At 50.6% G+C, this 16,968-nt stretch overlaps 1 protein-coding gene across 1 annotated transcript in view; it reads left to right on the forward strand.

Annotated features, from left to right (window-relative positions):
• The window catches only part of MAEL (maelstrom spermatogenic transposon silencer), a 1,196,692-nt gene that overhangs the window by 853,408 nt on the left and 326,316 nt on the right, over positions 1-16,968 (forward strand). Inside the window, exon 8 of the mRNA XM_086935541.1 lies at positions 1,850-1,991. Coding sequence (XP_086791667.1) covers positions 1,850-1,991 — 142 coding nt within the window. The remainder of the gene's footprint in view (positions 1-1,849; positions 1,992-16,968) is intronic.

A 16,968-nucleotide genomic window follows, 5' to 3' on the forward strand; every position in this document is an offset into this window, starting at 1 on the left:
CTGATCATTTCTACCTGGCTGGAAATCTATCACTTTAGATCAATGGGTTTCTACTAAATGTTTAAAGGGGCTGCGTCTTGCCTTCCATTTCGTCCCCACCACGTCTTATTTTTGCGAATCATGCCTCAATTTCAGTGCAGGAAGTGAACCTACTGGTGGAGGGTGCCTTCAAACGAGTGCCGGAATTCAGGGTGGCAAGTGAATGCTACTCCATTACTTCTTGCCAAAGGAAGATAGAGGCTTCAGGTCTTTTCTGGACCTGCAACAATTAAACACTTTTGATGAAGGAAAAGTTCAAAATAGTCACTTTGGTGCAGATTTTTTCTGTGCTGAATCCTGGAGTCCTTGTACTTGCAGGGAGTGCATCTGCCTAAACACATTCCTTTAGATGTTTTCTGTGGTTCACTGTGGGTACAAACCCTTGGGTGTTAAATGGAAGTAATGGCATTGATTGCAGCTCCTTTGAAGGTTGGGCATACGTGTATTCCCATACCTTAAAGACTGGCTGCTCAATGTGGACTACTTTTAGTCAATCACAGAATGTCTGAGTGATGGCCACCCTCTCAACTCCCCTGGGGTTCTATGTCGTGTAGCCACATTCCTCCTGATTCTTTGCAAGGGCTGTATCCACTACAGACCTTCCAGGAGACTCCAGATACAACCTCAGTTGTTTTGGCTCAGTTTTGGGTTTTAACCCGGTTGGCTCTAAAGCGTCTTGAGCTCATAGCCTTGGCACCCTCCTCGTCCCTTGCACCTAATGACACTGTGTAACTCTTTAAAATCTCCCTCTCTGTGCATTGGATGTGAAAACGTCTCTGAGATACTGTTAAGCTGAAATATAAGACCCAAGACAGTCCAAACTGTGAACAATGTAGCAGTCAATTATGGGATGCTGTTGATGAAACAGATCATAGCAACATGATTAGTATTCCATGTACTTAAATTCTTTCCAAATCCATATAGGCCTTTGCTGGGAAAACCAAAAGTATTTTCTAGCAGGGGAAATGGAGCTACCACTTTTTTTATGAGAACTAGTTTGGTTCCATTTAAAAAATGTGACTACTATATAGAGATTTGTTCATACATCTGTTCAGCTTCGTGGCATTGACTGCAGGATAGTTAATCTTTTCAAAGGTAGATCTTGCTTCATTACCTATTTGCTCAACTCCATTTGCGTTTTCCCTTCTGTTTAGTAGCTTTCATCTAGAACACTTATTTGTTAGCTTGTTGCTCTAATCATCTATATGGATATTGAAGCAAGTCTCATGGCAGAGAAGGTATAGTTAGCTACCAGTAAATCTTGTTCTGTCATGGGTATTCGTCTTAAGGTCACAAGCATTTCTTTTGTCTGTTTGCCTATATGTATACCAGCAACTTTTTTTTATGGTCCTTAAAACCCTAGCCTGGGTTAACATCAAAATGTAATTGTTTGACGTACCCTGCCCTACATGGTTGGAAGGCTAGTAGCATCTACGTTATCCAAGGTGGAGTGTTACTTGCTGTGTTTTTGGGTGTCTGTGTTTGTCTGTTAGACTATGGGTGTGGGAAATTTGGAGGTCATGATGTAGCAAGTTGCTCCCCAACTTTAACTAGATTAATATTCGACTGTATCATAACATTTTCTACTTTACAAGGGGGCCAACGGCAATCAACATTGTAATGAATAATGTCAGGTGCTTAATTAACCCACCTGAACAGGTTAATTTTTGATCAAGCACCGGAAAATTAAAATACTTAGTGTATAACTATGCTAATTCAATCTGCCCTTGAGATTACACCAAAACTTTTGGCATGGTGCGAAGGAATAGTAACTGTACTTTAAACTAGTGATGCTCTTGTTTTATTCTAGGGGTGGAGAATAAACTGAAACTACTACATGTAGAAGATCTAATAGCTGAATTCTACCAATATAAACTCAAGGACGAGCCATCAAAGACCCGTATACGCAGTCTGCTAGAAGTCTTCCAATGGGATTATTCTAGCAACACAAGGTAAATTTCCTTTTTACTGAAGAAAACCTGTCTTTTATGTTGAAACTAAAGTTTTAGTTTAAGAATTGTTAGGTCTTTCCAACGGACTCGAGATCTAATAGAAATGGCCCAAGTACAGATTTCCCTTGTGGTAGCAGATTTCTACAGGCCACTCAAACCTCCTACATTTTGCTGTGGATTCTGTTTCAGCAAAATGTCTGTCCACCTAAATAAACATAAAAAAGCTTGTTAAGTCAAAAATTAGAACATACATTAGGAAGGCTCAGGAAATATGGTTGAACCATGGGGAGATGCCAAGGTGATATCAAAAGAAGCACAACTAGTGATACCACACAATGTCCAAAAACTAATCATGTGGCAACTTTACCCTCCTTTTATCAGGCATTAGCCTTAAAAATCCAAAACACCCCATCAATACATCCTTTACGTGAAATTTGAAGTGAAGTATTTCCCACCAGTTTTGCCCCAAAATGCTTTTCTACCCATACCTCTCGATTTCTCACTTTCTGTGCCCAATACTCTTGACCTTGTATCCTTCAAACACTTTCCCAGGATTAACATAATGAGGCAAGCATTAGTTCTCCTTCCTCTACAATAATTAACTTTATGGCTTTTTGCTTCAACTCTTCCTCTGGTGAAACTTTCTTCTTTGATGAAGCTCCTTTAAATGCTTTTACGTCTTCAGCTTCAGTGTACCCATGTCTATAGGTATGTGAACCTAAGCCTTCAGAACCAAGAGTAAAGGAAACTTCTGATTCCACCAAAATCTCCACCAAACTCCTCACCATGTGCCATCTCTTGTTATGGCCTTGATGTTTCAGACCCACTTCAAGGGATACAAGGCATGCAGGGAGTACTAAGCTGCAACCGTGGGGTGTTAAGATCATTTGCCTCTGATGTCCCAAGAGTTGTCCTATCTATGGCTCTGCAAACTGAGCCAAGTATAACACGTTCTGCGCTTAAGCCTCTGGGTAGTAAGTATTCACATGTTTCTGTTAGTTTATACGTTGGAGAGCTGCTTGAGTTCGGTGCTCAAAAATTATCCTAATTAAGCAAATGTCCAGCCCAGTGCTTGCGGTTTTAGAAAAGAAAGTACTGTATTGCACTGCGGACCTTAATACTACACACTGCTAGCAGCATAAACAATTAAATGTCTCTGGGCACTATCTTCTAAGACTCACAGGTATCCCCAGGTACTCTCCCTGGTTCTAGGTGGTGCACTATACTTTTAGGTGTTAAGAGTAGTGCGACTCTGTCAAGTGCAGTGCTTCTGCTTCAAGTCTTGTCATTCGAGAGGTGGCAGTCATGGTGTGGCACAGTGCCACCTGGACCCACAGCAAGTGCCTCTGCGCTTGAAAACACTTTGCAGATGCACCTCCCTGCTGAATGATCACGAATTCTGATGATTCAGTCCAACACAGACCGTTCATACCATCGGCAATTGTTTCCGAATGGGTCAGTCACAACTTTAGCAATTGCAGCCCCATCCACGCAAACCAAGCCTTCAGGAGTTGCACCGCGAGCATATTTTCTTGCCTATAAAGGCTTTGGAACTGAAAAAACTTGTGGGGTAGTGGGGGGGGGGGGGGGATCCACTTTAATTAAGAAATGGCAATATGAATCCACTGTTTGAATGTCCTTTACAGACTTTCTCTAGACACCACCTTAGTGTAGTGATGCTCCACGGAGAAGGGATGTCTCAAGCACCCCCAACAGACACAAAGATGTATTGGGTTATGTCTGCTGGCTGTCATCAGTACAACTGAAGGAGTAATCGGGAAGACAAAGGGCAAAAGGGCAGACCTCCGCTAAAGGTTTCCCCACCTTTCAGAATATCTTAAGTGCCTCCCCTCATCCTTACCATCCACCTAAAGGCAGTGCTCAGGAAGACACATTAGTAGCTCCTTTCTAACAAAAGGCTTGATAGGATATCTTAAAGAAGCCCCATCTCCTCTCTTCAGTGGCTAGGTCTCTCTTGTCGACATTACACTGCCACTTTCTAGGGGCTCAGTCCTTACCTCTATCTTCTACATCAGTAGGCCAGGGGCTTCCAAAATGAATCGTATGACCTCTGTTATCCAGTATTGGGGTATCTTTCAAAGATTCACATGCCTGAATCATTCCCAGTCGCCGAGGCGGGAGTCCCACGGTAAATACAAATGTAGTGCCAAGAGTAAATATTAGTAGGCTAAAAGAAAAAGCCTAAGGCCGAAGTCTTAATAGCCTAGCTATCTCATTATATTAAAAAGAACCAAAGATTGGTCCCAGCCAATCAGCTGCTAGCACCCTCTAGAACCCTCCCAGCAGAGGCAGTTCTCCTCAGATTATCACAGCACGTCGCGTGTGAAGGGGGTCTCCCTGAGCTCTGCTCGGTTTCTTCAGCTTTTACTTTTTTGGATCACCCAAGATCATACTTCATTTTTCTGACCCTATTAAGGCAGTAATATGGCAGATTGGCAGTAAAACAAGGTAATAGACTACGAAATATGTCTAACCTTTTCCTCAATAACTCTCACGTTCTGAGAGATGAGGCTAATATTGGGACTACAGAGACTTTAATCTGCCACTTCTGATGAGTGACCTGGAGGCATGGAAGACAAACGCCCACCAATGTCGGAGATGCAAGTGAGGTTGGGGGTGCCCTTGAAGTTACAGCTGTGCAGACCAGGCGACACTGTAGAAAACCAGGAACTGTTCACGAGCTGTCCAATGTTGGATGTCGAAGGCCAAAGAATCAGTGACCGGCAGGGGCACCAACAAGCCTTGGCAGCTGCAAACCTAGTTGTCGACTAAAAAGGTGCAGTGTCGAGACCAGCAAGGTACAAGTGACTCACCACGAGCAGGTTAGTCAGAGCAGGCCTCAAGCAAGCAGGGGAGGCAACTGAAGCCAAAGATCCTCCTCGAGAGGACCCATGGGCCAAATTCACAGGAGTCCCAAGTAGACCTCTAGCAGCTCACCAATGAAGAAGGCCCACTGTGCGGAGGAAGTGGTGAGGGCAAAGATCTTGGTTGCAGGAAGTGCTTCTTGGAGTCCGAATATCTCTGGAAGAGAGAGTCAACAAGCCTTGGCAACAGCAAGTCAGGGCACAGGGTTTCTGTTACAGCGGTTCTGACAAGAGATACTGGCCTCAAACTCAGTATGAAGACAGTACAGGCCTCGAGGGAGTTGGACAATCCCCACCTGTGTTGCTAAGCCTTTCAGAGTCTGTGAGTGCCCACGATCCGCTGAGTCACCTGCGTTGCGGTGCCTACAGATTCAGGGGAGACACTCCTTCACTCCAAAGGAGATTCCTTCGGTTGTCTTGGATGTCCACAGGCGTGGTGAAAAATCTGTATGGAGCACGGGAACAGATGTTGCAGAAGACCAGAAGGACGACGATACCAGGAGCAGTAGGAATCTTCCAAGGTGCAGTCTTGGTTTCCACAGTGTCACTTGTCACTGCCCCCCGACCACACAACACCGGTCGGGGGGAGACTCCAGCAGTTCCTGCCCGCGTGGAAATCCATCACCACGGACAGGTGGGTCAAGTCTCTTATCCAGTACGGTTACTGTCTGGAACTTACTTCCACTCCACCAAACATACCCCCAAGAAGCCGACCTATGTCCGGCGAGCACTTGCACTTGTTGCAGCAGGAAGTTCAAGTCATGCTGCAAAAAGGGGCAATAGAGCTCGTCCCACTGCAAGAAAGGGGAACAGGGGTTTACTCTCTGTATTTTCTAATCCCCAAAAAGGACGGATCCCTCAGGCCCATCCTGGACCTCAGGCCCCTCAACTGGTACATTCTCTCGGAGCACTTCCATATGCTCACGTTACAGCAGGTACTCCCTCTGCTTCAACAGGGGGACTTCCTGGCTACGTTGGATCTAAAAGATGCATACTTTCATATCCCCCTGCATCCTTCCCACAGGAAGTATCTCAGATTCACGATTCAAGACCAGCACTACCAGTTCAGGGTTCTGCCGTTCGGGGTCACCACAGCGCCAAGGGTCTTTACAAAGTGCCTGGCGACTGTGGCGGCGCATCTACAACGCCAAAACGCCCACGTCTACCCTTATCTGGACGACTGGCTCATTCAGGCAAAGACAGAACAGCAGTGCGCCGACCACGTGTCCCGCACCATTCATCTCCTGCACGATCTGGGATTCTCTCTGAACTACCCAAAATCCCATCTCCAGCCCGCCCATGTACGACAGTATCTGGGCGCGACGATAAACACTCTGGCAGCCACTGCGCAGTCAAATTCAGTGAGAATCGCCAGTATCCAAACGCTGATCCAACGATTCAGGCCTCAACACTCGCTTCCAGCGAAAGTGTTCATGCAGTTGATAGGCATGATGGCCTCCTGCATCTCCATTGTCCCGCACGCGAGACTACATATGCGTCCGCTTCAGGAGTGCCTAGCACGTCAGTGGACTCAGGCTCATGGGCAACTGACAGACCTAGTGTTGGTGAGCGTTCGGGCGTACAACTCTCTGCATTGGTGGAATCCACAAAACCTTTGCAAGGGCCGACCGTTCCAGGAGCCTGTGCCGCAGATTATCCTGACGCCTCTCTCCAAGGATGGGGAGCTCATGTACTCCACTACACAGTGCAGGGACTATGGACACTACAGCAAAAGAAGATGCACATCAATGTATTGGAACTGATGGCAATCTTCTTGGCCTTGAAGGCATTCAAAGTACACCTGTGCAACAAGGTCGTGTTCCGGACGGACAACATGACAGCCATGTACTACATTCAGAAACAGGGAGGCACACACTCTCCGCAGCTGTCTCATCTGGCTCAGAGCATGTGGAAGTGGGCCATTCAGAGGAACATCTTCCTCATGGCAGAGCATCTCCCAGGCAAAGACAACCAGATGGCGGACCTGCTCAGCAGGCACAGCCATCAGATGCACGAGTGGGAGATACATCCATCGGTACTCCAACCGTACTTCCAAAAGTGGGGTCATCCAGAGATAGACCTGTTCGCCACAAAGGAGAACGCAAAATGCCGAAGCTTCGCCGCCAGGTTCCCACACCCGCAATCACAGGGCAATGCGATGTGGATGAACTGGTCAGGCAGATTTGCGTACGCTTTTCCCCCAGCACCTCTGATACCGCTGGTGGCACGCAAGCTCAGGTAACACTCGATGACTCTCATCCTGGTTGCTCCAACGTGGGCTCGCCAACCATGGTACACCACGTTTCTGGAACTCTCCGTGGTACCGCATCAAAGGCTTCATCTCACACCCAGCCTTCTGACGCAGAGCCATGGCGACATTCAGCACCCAGATCCGCAACAGCTCAACCTGGCGATCTGGCTCCTGAAGTCCTAGAGTTTGGCTACCTCAATCTTCCCCCCGATTGCATGGACATCTTTCGGGAGGCAAGAAAGCCCACTACTAGAGCATGTTATGCGGCTAAATGGAAGCGATTTGTCGTCTACTGTGTAAACCACGACATTGACCCGCTGGATGCTTCCATTCAAAACATCATTTGCTACCTGTTCCACCTGTACCAATGCAATTTAGCGTATTATTCCATCCGCATTCACTTGTCTGCGATGGCAGCATACCTCCAGAATAGGCAACACCTGTCACTTTTTAAGGTTCCTGCTATCAAGGCTTTTCTGGAAGGACTCAAAAGGGTCATTCCACCACGGACACCACCAGCTCCGGAATGGAACCTCAATGTGGTTCTTACAAGGCTGATGGGTCCTCCCTTTGAGCCACTGCACTCTTGTGAGCTTCAGTTTCTGACTTGGAAGGTTGCTTTCTTAGTAGCAATTACATCGCTACGGAGGGTTAGCGAATTGCAGGCGCTCACCATCCAAGAACCTTTCTTCCAAGTACACGCTAACAGGGTGGTGCTCCGCACTAACCCCAAATTCTTACCCAAGGTTGTATCTCAATTCCATATGAACCAGACAATTGAGTTGCCAGTGTTTTTCCAAAACCCAGAGACGCTGGCGGAGCGGATGCTCCACACCCTTGACGTTAAAAGAGCCTTGATGTACTACGTGGACGGGACAAAAGACTTTCGCAAAACCAAGCAGCTTTTCGTTGCTTTTGCCTCACACCACAAGGGAAACGCTATCTCCAAAGCTGGGATCGCTAGGTGGATCGTGAAATGCATTCAAATCTGTTACGCTAAAGCTAAACGCACTCTCACTATCCCACCAAGAGCCCACTCCACCAGGAAGCTGGGGGCCTCTATGGCTTTCTTAGGTAATATTCCCTTAGAAGATATCTGTAGAGCAGCCACATGGTCTACCACACATACTTTCACTAAACATTACTGTGTAGACGTGCATTCCAAACAGCAAGCAGCTGTTGGTCAGGCTGTTCTCAGGACACTTTTTCAGACTGCTGCAGCTGGCACGGGCGGCCGCCAATAATGGGAGGACTGCTATGTATTCTATGCACAGATATGAATTCAGCAGCCCACATGCCTCGAACTGCAAATGCTACTTACCAGTATGCATCTGTTCTTGGCATGTAGGGCTGCTGACATTCATATCGCCCACCCTCCTCCCCGGCGCCTGTAGCAGCTGCAGTCTTCATACATATATATATGTTCATATATCTGCTCGCAGCATAGGCATCACTCACATACTTCACTCCATCTCTGCCAATGGCTAATAACAATCTGGGGATGGAGGCGATGCCCATGCGCACTGTAGTCCAGGGGAGGAGCCACCTATCTCGTGATACTTCGAAGACTCTTCCAGGACAACAATGTGCAATCATCCGGACCCAACACTAGGCGGCGATCTATGCACAGATATGAATGTCAGCAGCCCTACATGCCAAGAACAGATGCATACTGGTAAGTAGCATTTGCATTCAGAGAGACCGGGTTCATATAGGTACGGTGGACAAAGTTGAAGTGTATAAGTTTGAAACGGGCATTACAGGAGGCCTTACGGGTCAAGAGCCCGATTCGTTTTCGCTGTCCCGGTTCCAGCTCCACCCCCAAATCTGCCTCCCAGGCCGCCCAAGACGGCGCGGTCGGGGGGGGGGGTCGAGTCCCGACGCATGGCCGAGTAGAGCAGGGAAATCAGCCTTCTACCTCTACCACAGGATAGAATGATGTCAAGAGTATAGGTGAGCGGAGGCGCTTCCGGGAACTGGGGCCACGTTGTTCTGGCTATGTCCCGGAGGCCTCTGTAGTGGAGGTATTGCCCCCTACGTAACCCAAAAAACTCTGTGGCACGTTCAAAGGACACAAGAGTCATCCGGGTAGAGGTCCGCCAGGGTCTCACATCCACCACAGCGCCACTCTCGGTAGGACATGTTCTCCTCCATCCGGAGTACCGGGGACAAGATCCACACTGGGAGCTCCCTTTGAAATGGGGCCCTTCTTAATACCTTCTCGACGAATCGCTGCTAGATTCCTGCTGTATGACGCACCACATATGGCAAAGTTTTATCAGCGCCACGTCCCTGCATCAAGGCCTCCCTCAGAGCCCTTTCATTCGCCGCGCCTGCCAGCAGTGCCAGTTCCCAGTTCTCCTCGTCAGCGAACCATTTTGCGGCTGGGAGAAGTTGCGCCGCATATTAATATAAATCAAATCTCGGGGCCTCAAGGCCTCCCTCTTCCCAACACCGGGTCACTGTGCGCAGAGCGACTCTACTGCGCCCGCCCGCCCATAGCAGGGAGGTAAGGAGCGAGTCGAGTGTGCGAAACACTCGGGGAGGCAATGGACATAGGGTATTCTGCAAAACGTACAAAATCCTGGGAAGCATCACCATTTTGGCGATCTCCAAGCGCCCCATAAGGGAGAGAGGGAGTGTGTTCCAAAAGGTGACAGATTTGTGGAGAGCTTGGAGTACTCTGTCGATGTTATAGTCAGCAGGGTCTCATCAGTTGCGGCCACCTGTATGCCAAGGTAGCGGAACGCTTCCTGCTTGCAACGTAGACCCAAATATGGGATGTCCACGCCTGGGTCCGGAGTACAGCCTGTCCATGGGAAAACCAGGGATTTACTAAGGTTAATACGCAGCCCAGAGGCCGCACCAAAGCGGTCCAGGGTCCACATCAAACCGGGAAGGGCCTTGGAGGGGGAAGTTGGATAGAATAGTGCGTCGTCAGCATAGAGTGAGATCACATTGACAGTGTCACCTACCGTAATTCCCCATTGCTGTAGCTCTGCGCGGGCGGAGACTGCAAGGTGTTCGATCGCTAGAGCCAACAGAAGAGGGGAGAGAGGGCAACCCTGAGGGGTGCCTCTCCCCAAGGACCATTCCTCCGATCGGGCCGATCCCAGCTGAACCCTGGCACGGGGCGCCCCGTAGAGCACACAGATCCAACTGCAAAACCCAGGTCCGAACCCCGTCCTCTAGAGCACCTCCATCAGATACCCCCAATGTACCGTATCAAAGGCTTTAGCTAGGTCAATTGACACAAGCACGTGAGGACCCTCTCTCCCTCGTACTTCATGAAGGACATGATTTAGGCGGCGCAGATTCATCGCCGTGTTACGGCCCGGGATAAATCCGCATTGGTCCGAGTGGATCAATTGAGTCATGTGTGGGGCTAGGCGAGTGGCTAACAGCTTAGTGAGAATCTTTGCATTCGTATTAATCAAGGTAATAGGACGGAATGCCGCTGGATCGCAACTATCTCCGCCCGGTTTCAAGATCATGCAGACTTCCCCTTGATTCATATTGGGTGGAAGAGTGCCAGCGTCCAGAGCTTCATTGTAAACTTGTAATAAGAGGGGAGCCAGAACGTTCCCGAAAGTGTGATAAAACTCGGATGGGAAACCGTCCCCGCCAGGGGTCTTAGTTCGTGGGGGGGCAGCTAGCGCTGCGCCAATGTCGCCCAGCGTCAGCTTGGCCTCAAGTTCCTTCGCCGCTGCCTCTGGCAGGGTCTGGAGGTCCAAGTCTCGAAGATACGGACGATAGGAGTCCTCCGTAACCAAGGGGTCAGCCTCGTACAGTCTCCAGATGGGAACGGAGGACCTCAAGGATATCTGACTCTGAATGGGCCATAACACCGCTCGAGTTTCGTAAGGCAACTATCCTTTCAGGCGCGAATTCACGGCGAAGGATCCAGGCTAATAAGCGACCTGATTTGTCTCCTTCGCGGTGGAGACATTGCCTGTACTGGCCCAATGTGAATTTGTCAAGTCGGGTAAGGATGTCCTGTATCAACACCTGCGCCTGCTTCTCCGTCCGCTGATCTAGAGCGTCAGGATCTGGTCGGGACTGGGTGCGTTGAAGCACAACCTCTGCATCGTGCAGTTCAGACAACTGTTTCCGGACCCCGTATGTGAGGCCCATGCAGGCTCCACGCACCACCGCCTTCAGTGCCTCCCATTTAGTAGAGTAGGGTAGATCATCACCCCCCCCCCCCCCCCCCCCCCAAGTTCAGCTCTATGTAAGTCGACAGAGCAGTCGCCACATGGTCCTTACCCACCTGATCTTGAAGAATGTCAGTGGGCATTCGCCAGGTGCGAGGACGGGCAGCTCAATCAGCCCACTGCCCCATGCAAGTCACCGGGGCATGATCTGACAGGTATCGGGCCTGATGCAAGGTGAGAGACGGGGTGAGATTAGCCACAAGCACGCGGTCCAATCTGCTATGGGTACCATGTGTCTGAGTATAACACGTGTATAGTTTCTGGGTGGGATGACAAGTTCGCCATACATCAAGCGCCCCCAAATTGTGCATCACTTCCCGAAGACGCACCATCATACGGGGCTTTGTGCACGACTGAGGGGGATGTCGATCCAACTCAGTGTGCATTACGCAATTGAAATCCCCAAACCAGAGGAAGGGCGCATCCAGATCTGAAGCTACAAGATCTTGGATTCGAGAAAAAAAGGTCGGGTCATCGACATTCGGTGCATAGGAGTTAAGGAGTAGTAATTCCTTGTCATCTAATTTAAGCCGCACTAGTAGACACCTGCCGTCAACGTCTGCCTCTACATACTGGACAGCGCAAGGGATCCCTGGGCCACCCAAATGAGGACCCTCCTGGCATATGTGGAAAAGGAGGAGTGGAAGATCTGACCTCTCCATTTCTTAGACAGCCGCTGTGCGCCGTCTTGATCCAAGTGGGTCTCCTGTAAACAGGCCACCAAGACCCCATGCCGTTTAAGGAAGGAAAGGACTCTGTCTCTCTTGGTGCAAGTACCCAAACCACGCACATTCCAAGTTAAAAATTTAAAACCCATGGTCTATGATTGCGCCCATCCGGGCCATAGTATATGTACAATATGACCTGCCACCACCTGTCCCCTACTCCAGCTAGACCGGAAGGAGTAGCCCTGTCAATGAGCCACACATATGTTGGATTCTTTATGCCTTCAATGCCAGCAATAACCTCTACAGTAACCCTAGCCCACCCTCCAAAAACCCTAGAACTCAGAACTTCTTCAAAAACAGTTTCCCCACCCCCACCCACGAGCAAGAGGATAGCAACAAAGAAAAACGCCACCCCGCCCTTCCCCTGCCAGTGCCAGAACGTACACAGCCACCCCATACAACTCACTCAAAATACACTCCCACACAACAAACCAAACCCACCCACCCACCCTTCCCCCCAGCTCCTTGAGAGACCCAGTGGTCTAAAACAGTTCCCGGGCTTGTCTACTAAAGTCAGTTATTAGTACGGGCGACATTTTGCTCAGGGAAAAAATGGACCCCCCATCCCGTACCTCCGTCCATTGAGGTGCAAGCCCTCCACTTCAGCCAGGTATCCAGAACCCCTAGTGCCAATTAGGAACAGTATTGGAGCAGTAGAGTTCCAAAATGAAGGCCCCCAAATCGGAGGACAACAGAGCGTAAACCAAACCGTATCTCAAGTTAAGTCTTTACTCCAACCTCGGTTCAGAAAGGCCAGTTTCCGGGATCACCGGAGCCGTGGAGTCCGTGTCCGGAATTGTTTCCTGCAAGGTGTCTGGGACCAAAATCTCACCAGGGATGGACGCCCCAGGAGACCCCGGAACCGTCCTAGTCGGTGATGTTCCCATGTGGAGTGCGCCATCCGCTCCTACTGTAACTCGAGTCTCAGAAGAACCCCGGGATCTAGAACGGCGCCTTCCTCTGCCTCGACGCCTCTTCTGGGGCCTGGTCCCCCAGGTCTCACGGGTGCCACCACGCTCACCCGGGGGCAGGTCGTCTCCCCTAATCTCGAGCCACTCCCACACCTCCGCCGGGGACTCGGAGAAGTGAGCCCGGCCCTGGGAGAGCACCTTAAGCTTGACTGGATAAAAAAGCATGTATTGGAGTTTTATTTCCCGGAGTTTTTGATTAACTCCCAAGTAGAACTTTCTCTGTTCCTGCACCTGTTGGGTATAATCAGGGTAAATGGAAACGCGACTGTTCTCAATTGTGACGGACTCAGTTTCCCTTGCAGCCCTCAGAATACAGTCACGGTCTTTATAGTTCAGGATCTTTGCGATTAGTGCCCTAGGAGGCTCGCCCGGCAGCGGAGGGGGGACAAGGGCCCGATGCGCTCGCTCCACGATAGACAATGGACAGTCCAGTCGGGCACAGCTGAGTGACATCCAGGTTTCCAGGAAGCGCTCGGCATTTCCCGCCTCCAATCGTTCTGGTACTCCCAGGACCCTGATGTTACTTCGACGGGCCCTACCTTCGGCGTCCTCAGCTCTTCTCTCCAACGCACGGGGAGTGGATGTAAGTTGCGCGACTGACTTTTGCAAAGAGGCCACCTCACTTTGCAATTGGGTGATATTGCCCTCTGCGTGTGAAACCGTGTCTGCTACCTTGCGGAGATCCGTTCGGAGTAGATTAACATCTATGGAGACAGTCTCTATTTGCCTCTCCAGGGCAGAGTGGGATCCCTGAATAGCCTTCAAGATCTCTGCTCTAGATGGCTCCACCGGACAATTAACACACCCCCCCCCCCCTCCCCCCGCCACCCCCGTCCTCCGGACCCGTCTTCCGTGTGATCCTCTGAGAGGGCAGACTCGGAGTAGTATACTGCACTATGTTGTTAGGTTGGGAGGACTTCGAGGATATATCTTTGCGTGTTGCCATTGGGAGAGGCAGATCCTGCACCTATCCAATATGTTCCAAAAAGTTCTCCCCAGGCCCCGCTGGCCAGATATGGGATGTAAGGGTGGGCCAAGGTTGGGAACAACAGGAACGATGGAATCGCACCAGGCAGCTTCAAGCAAGCGCAATGCGGATAGTGTCCAAACCAAGCGGGTTGACCAACTAATAGGAGCAATGTTGAGGAAGCGACCTCTGGTCTCCCCCCTCAGTGTAGGTATGCTTGTAGGGGCCGTAGTCCGGCACCTGCAATGGTACGAGGAAATGGGTGGCCAGCAGTTCAGTCTAGGTAGTGGGATCTCAGGCAGCTCGGCCGGGACAGGTCAACCAAGGCACTCCAAGGCGCGCCCCTCACCTCCAAGCAGCAGTAGCACGACCCCCAATGGCTCCAAGGACGTCCCCCCCCCCCCAGAGGAGCACACAACCACAGTGTAAGTTGGGCCAGGAATCTCCCACGCCGCGTGCCCCCCCCCCCCCCCCCCCCCCCCCCCCCGGTGCAGGGAAGGAAGCGCCCCGGCACTCAGGCAAGATGGCGGGCGAGTGGGGGAGGTGCGCCGGTGTGGCCGTGTCCCTTATAGCGCCGCATCATGGGTCTCCACAAGTTTGCCAAGGCACATCCAGCTCCCGGTGGGAGGTCCAATGCAGACAATAGTTCGGGGAGGGGGCATCTGAGAAGTTGGCCTGATATATGATGCTCAGTAGTTCTAGTGATCACCTTGTATCAGTCCAAACAACCCTTATGGTGATTGGTTGTAAAGTCAACCTCATAGACCAGCTATCCTAGTAGCGTCGACAAGAGCAGTCTTTAGGCTAAACTCTGAATGGCATGTGAAGCCAGCTGTTTTACCACATATAACCCTTTGAATACCACATGAAAGGACACCACACAGGTTGTTATGAAAATAAACAGTTATTTATTAACTAACATACATACACCTCTGAACTCTTTGAGGTCAGAGGGCTAAGCACATGAAAATACTAAAAAGGAAATACGAGTTTGCACAATATTTACAAGTGCGCCTTAGGGGCACGACAAACCATATACTCAAAACAATGGAATACAAGGAAGGAAAGTACTGTAAGGAGATCCAGAGGCTCGCTGGTACTACGCTACAAACTAGGCAAGTAAGGAGCAGGAGGCCCACGGGACTCACGTGCGGAGTGGAAACTTTCACGCGCGATGTGTACCAACGTCTAAGGATGCTACCGTTTAGAAAGTTACGGATTCCGGACGAACCCGGCTGGATGGAGGGAAAACAGTGGACCTGAACACTAGGATAGTGAACACAGACTTCAGCACCTAGAAGCTTTAGTTACCTAACCCACAGGCTGCGGGTGCATAGGGCTGAAGTTGCGTCGGGTTTGCTGCGTTGATCCCGGTGATGCCTGAAACAAGGAGTTGCTGGCAGGCAGCCAGATGGAGGAGTCCGGTGGTTCCAAGGATTGAACGAGGAAGAAGTCCTGAAAGGGAAGGGGACAGAGTCTCAATCACTAGCCAGTGATGGTGCTGGAACCAGGAGGAAACCAGATGCTGTCGCCGCGTTCAGGTGGAAGAAGGGTCGCTTCTCTCTGTAGCTGCGCGGACCAGGAGCTGTTCTTCACGACCAGGCTGGAGGCACGAGCTGTCCCACGTAGTCTGCTGCTGTCGGCGGTGTTGGATCGTCGATCTGGTTAACAGGCCTTGGCTAATGCAAGCCACGCGGTGGAACAAAGATGGCGTCTGGTGCGGACCGGGAGGGTCCGGGGTGCTCCTCTTTTACAAGGAAGCAAGGGCCACTCTGGGGGACCAGACCAGCAGTGGTGAAATCTTCGGATCGTCGTCTCGGAGGTCACTGGCCAGCCGGCAAGTGACCAGACAACAGGAGATGCAGCAACCAGGCAAAAGGGCCCAACGCAGATCTCGTGGATGCTGTGGGGCTGATCTTTGGTGCAGGAGCTGCGTCGGTGTGGGGCTTCTCAGACCCCAGTGCACTCACTTGAGGATCCCTCGGCGGTCGTGCTGGAAGCGCTGTGCAGGTTTCTCAAGATGGCTGTCTCCACGTTGCTCGTCGCACCCACGGGTCCCAGCTGTGCTGTGGCTGTGGGTAAAGGTCAGAGGAGTCTGGAGGTCCGGGTCTTGTGGAGATGGGTCGTCGGATTCCGGGATGTAAGGACTTGCAGCAAACCGCACAGGAGCTTGATGGTGCCTGTGAAGCAGGATGGTCACTCCCTGACCATAGGGGAGATTCTTCAGTCTTCTGATGGTTCAGGAGGGAGAAGGTCAAGAGTTCTTTGTGGAAGTTGTCAAGATTAATCTAGTTTGGAATGGGACCAGCTCCTACCTTTTCTCCTAAAGGGGGCTGCACTACGACTAGGTCCCTCCTCTGGGTGGGGCCAGGAAGGGGGTGGTTACACCCCCTTTCCTTTGTCCGGTCTTGACCCAGCTCTGGGGCTGGAGTGCTGGCGTATGCACAGGGACACCTTGTGTGCCCCAGGCATGTCTCATTCCTTTCAGCCCTAGCCTACCTAATACCCAAAATCCTGTCTGGGGTGGTGCTAGCACCTCCCAAGGCAGGAAACCCTTTGTCCGAGCCTCCCTCGCTGGAAGGACTCCCAGCAGCAGGAGGTCAGACTTGTGTCTGTGGTGGCAGCATCCATTTTGTGATGCTGAGGCTCGAGTTAACTTTAACCGGGGTTCACAGTTACATACATGTCGTGCCCCTCTTGAAGGGTGGAATGCTACCCCCTCGCCAGAATTGGTGAGGGGGTAGTATTCCAATTCGTATGACACCTTACTCGACATGTTTTGATAATGCTATACCAAAGTTAGCATTTGACCGCGAGGTTCTTAATGCACTTAAGAGTATATGGTATAGCGTTATCATGGAACAGCTATTAGGACTTGGTTCAGCAAGCTGCAAACAGGCTCAGCTCATGCCAGAGCACCATCTCACATAATTCCAAGCACTCTGCCTTCGGGTTTGATAA

Source organism: Lissotriton vulgaris, chromosome 8, assembly GCF_964263255.1.
Source record: "Lissotriton vulgaris chromosome 8, aLisVul1.2, whole genome shotgun sequence".
Lineage (NCBI taxonomy): Eukaryota > Metazoa > Chordata > Amphibia > Caudata > Salamandridae > Lissotriton > Lissotriton vulgaris.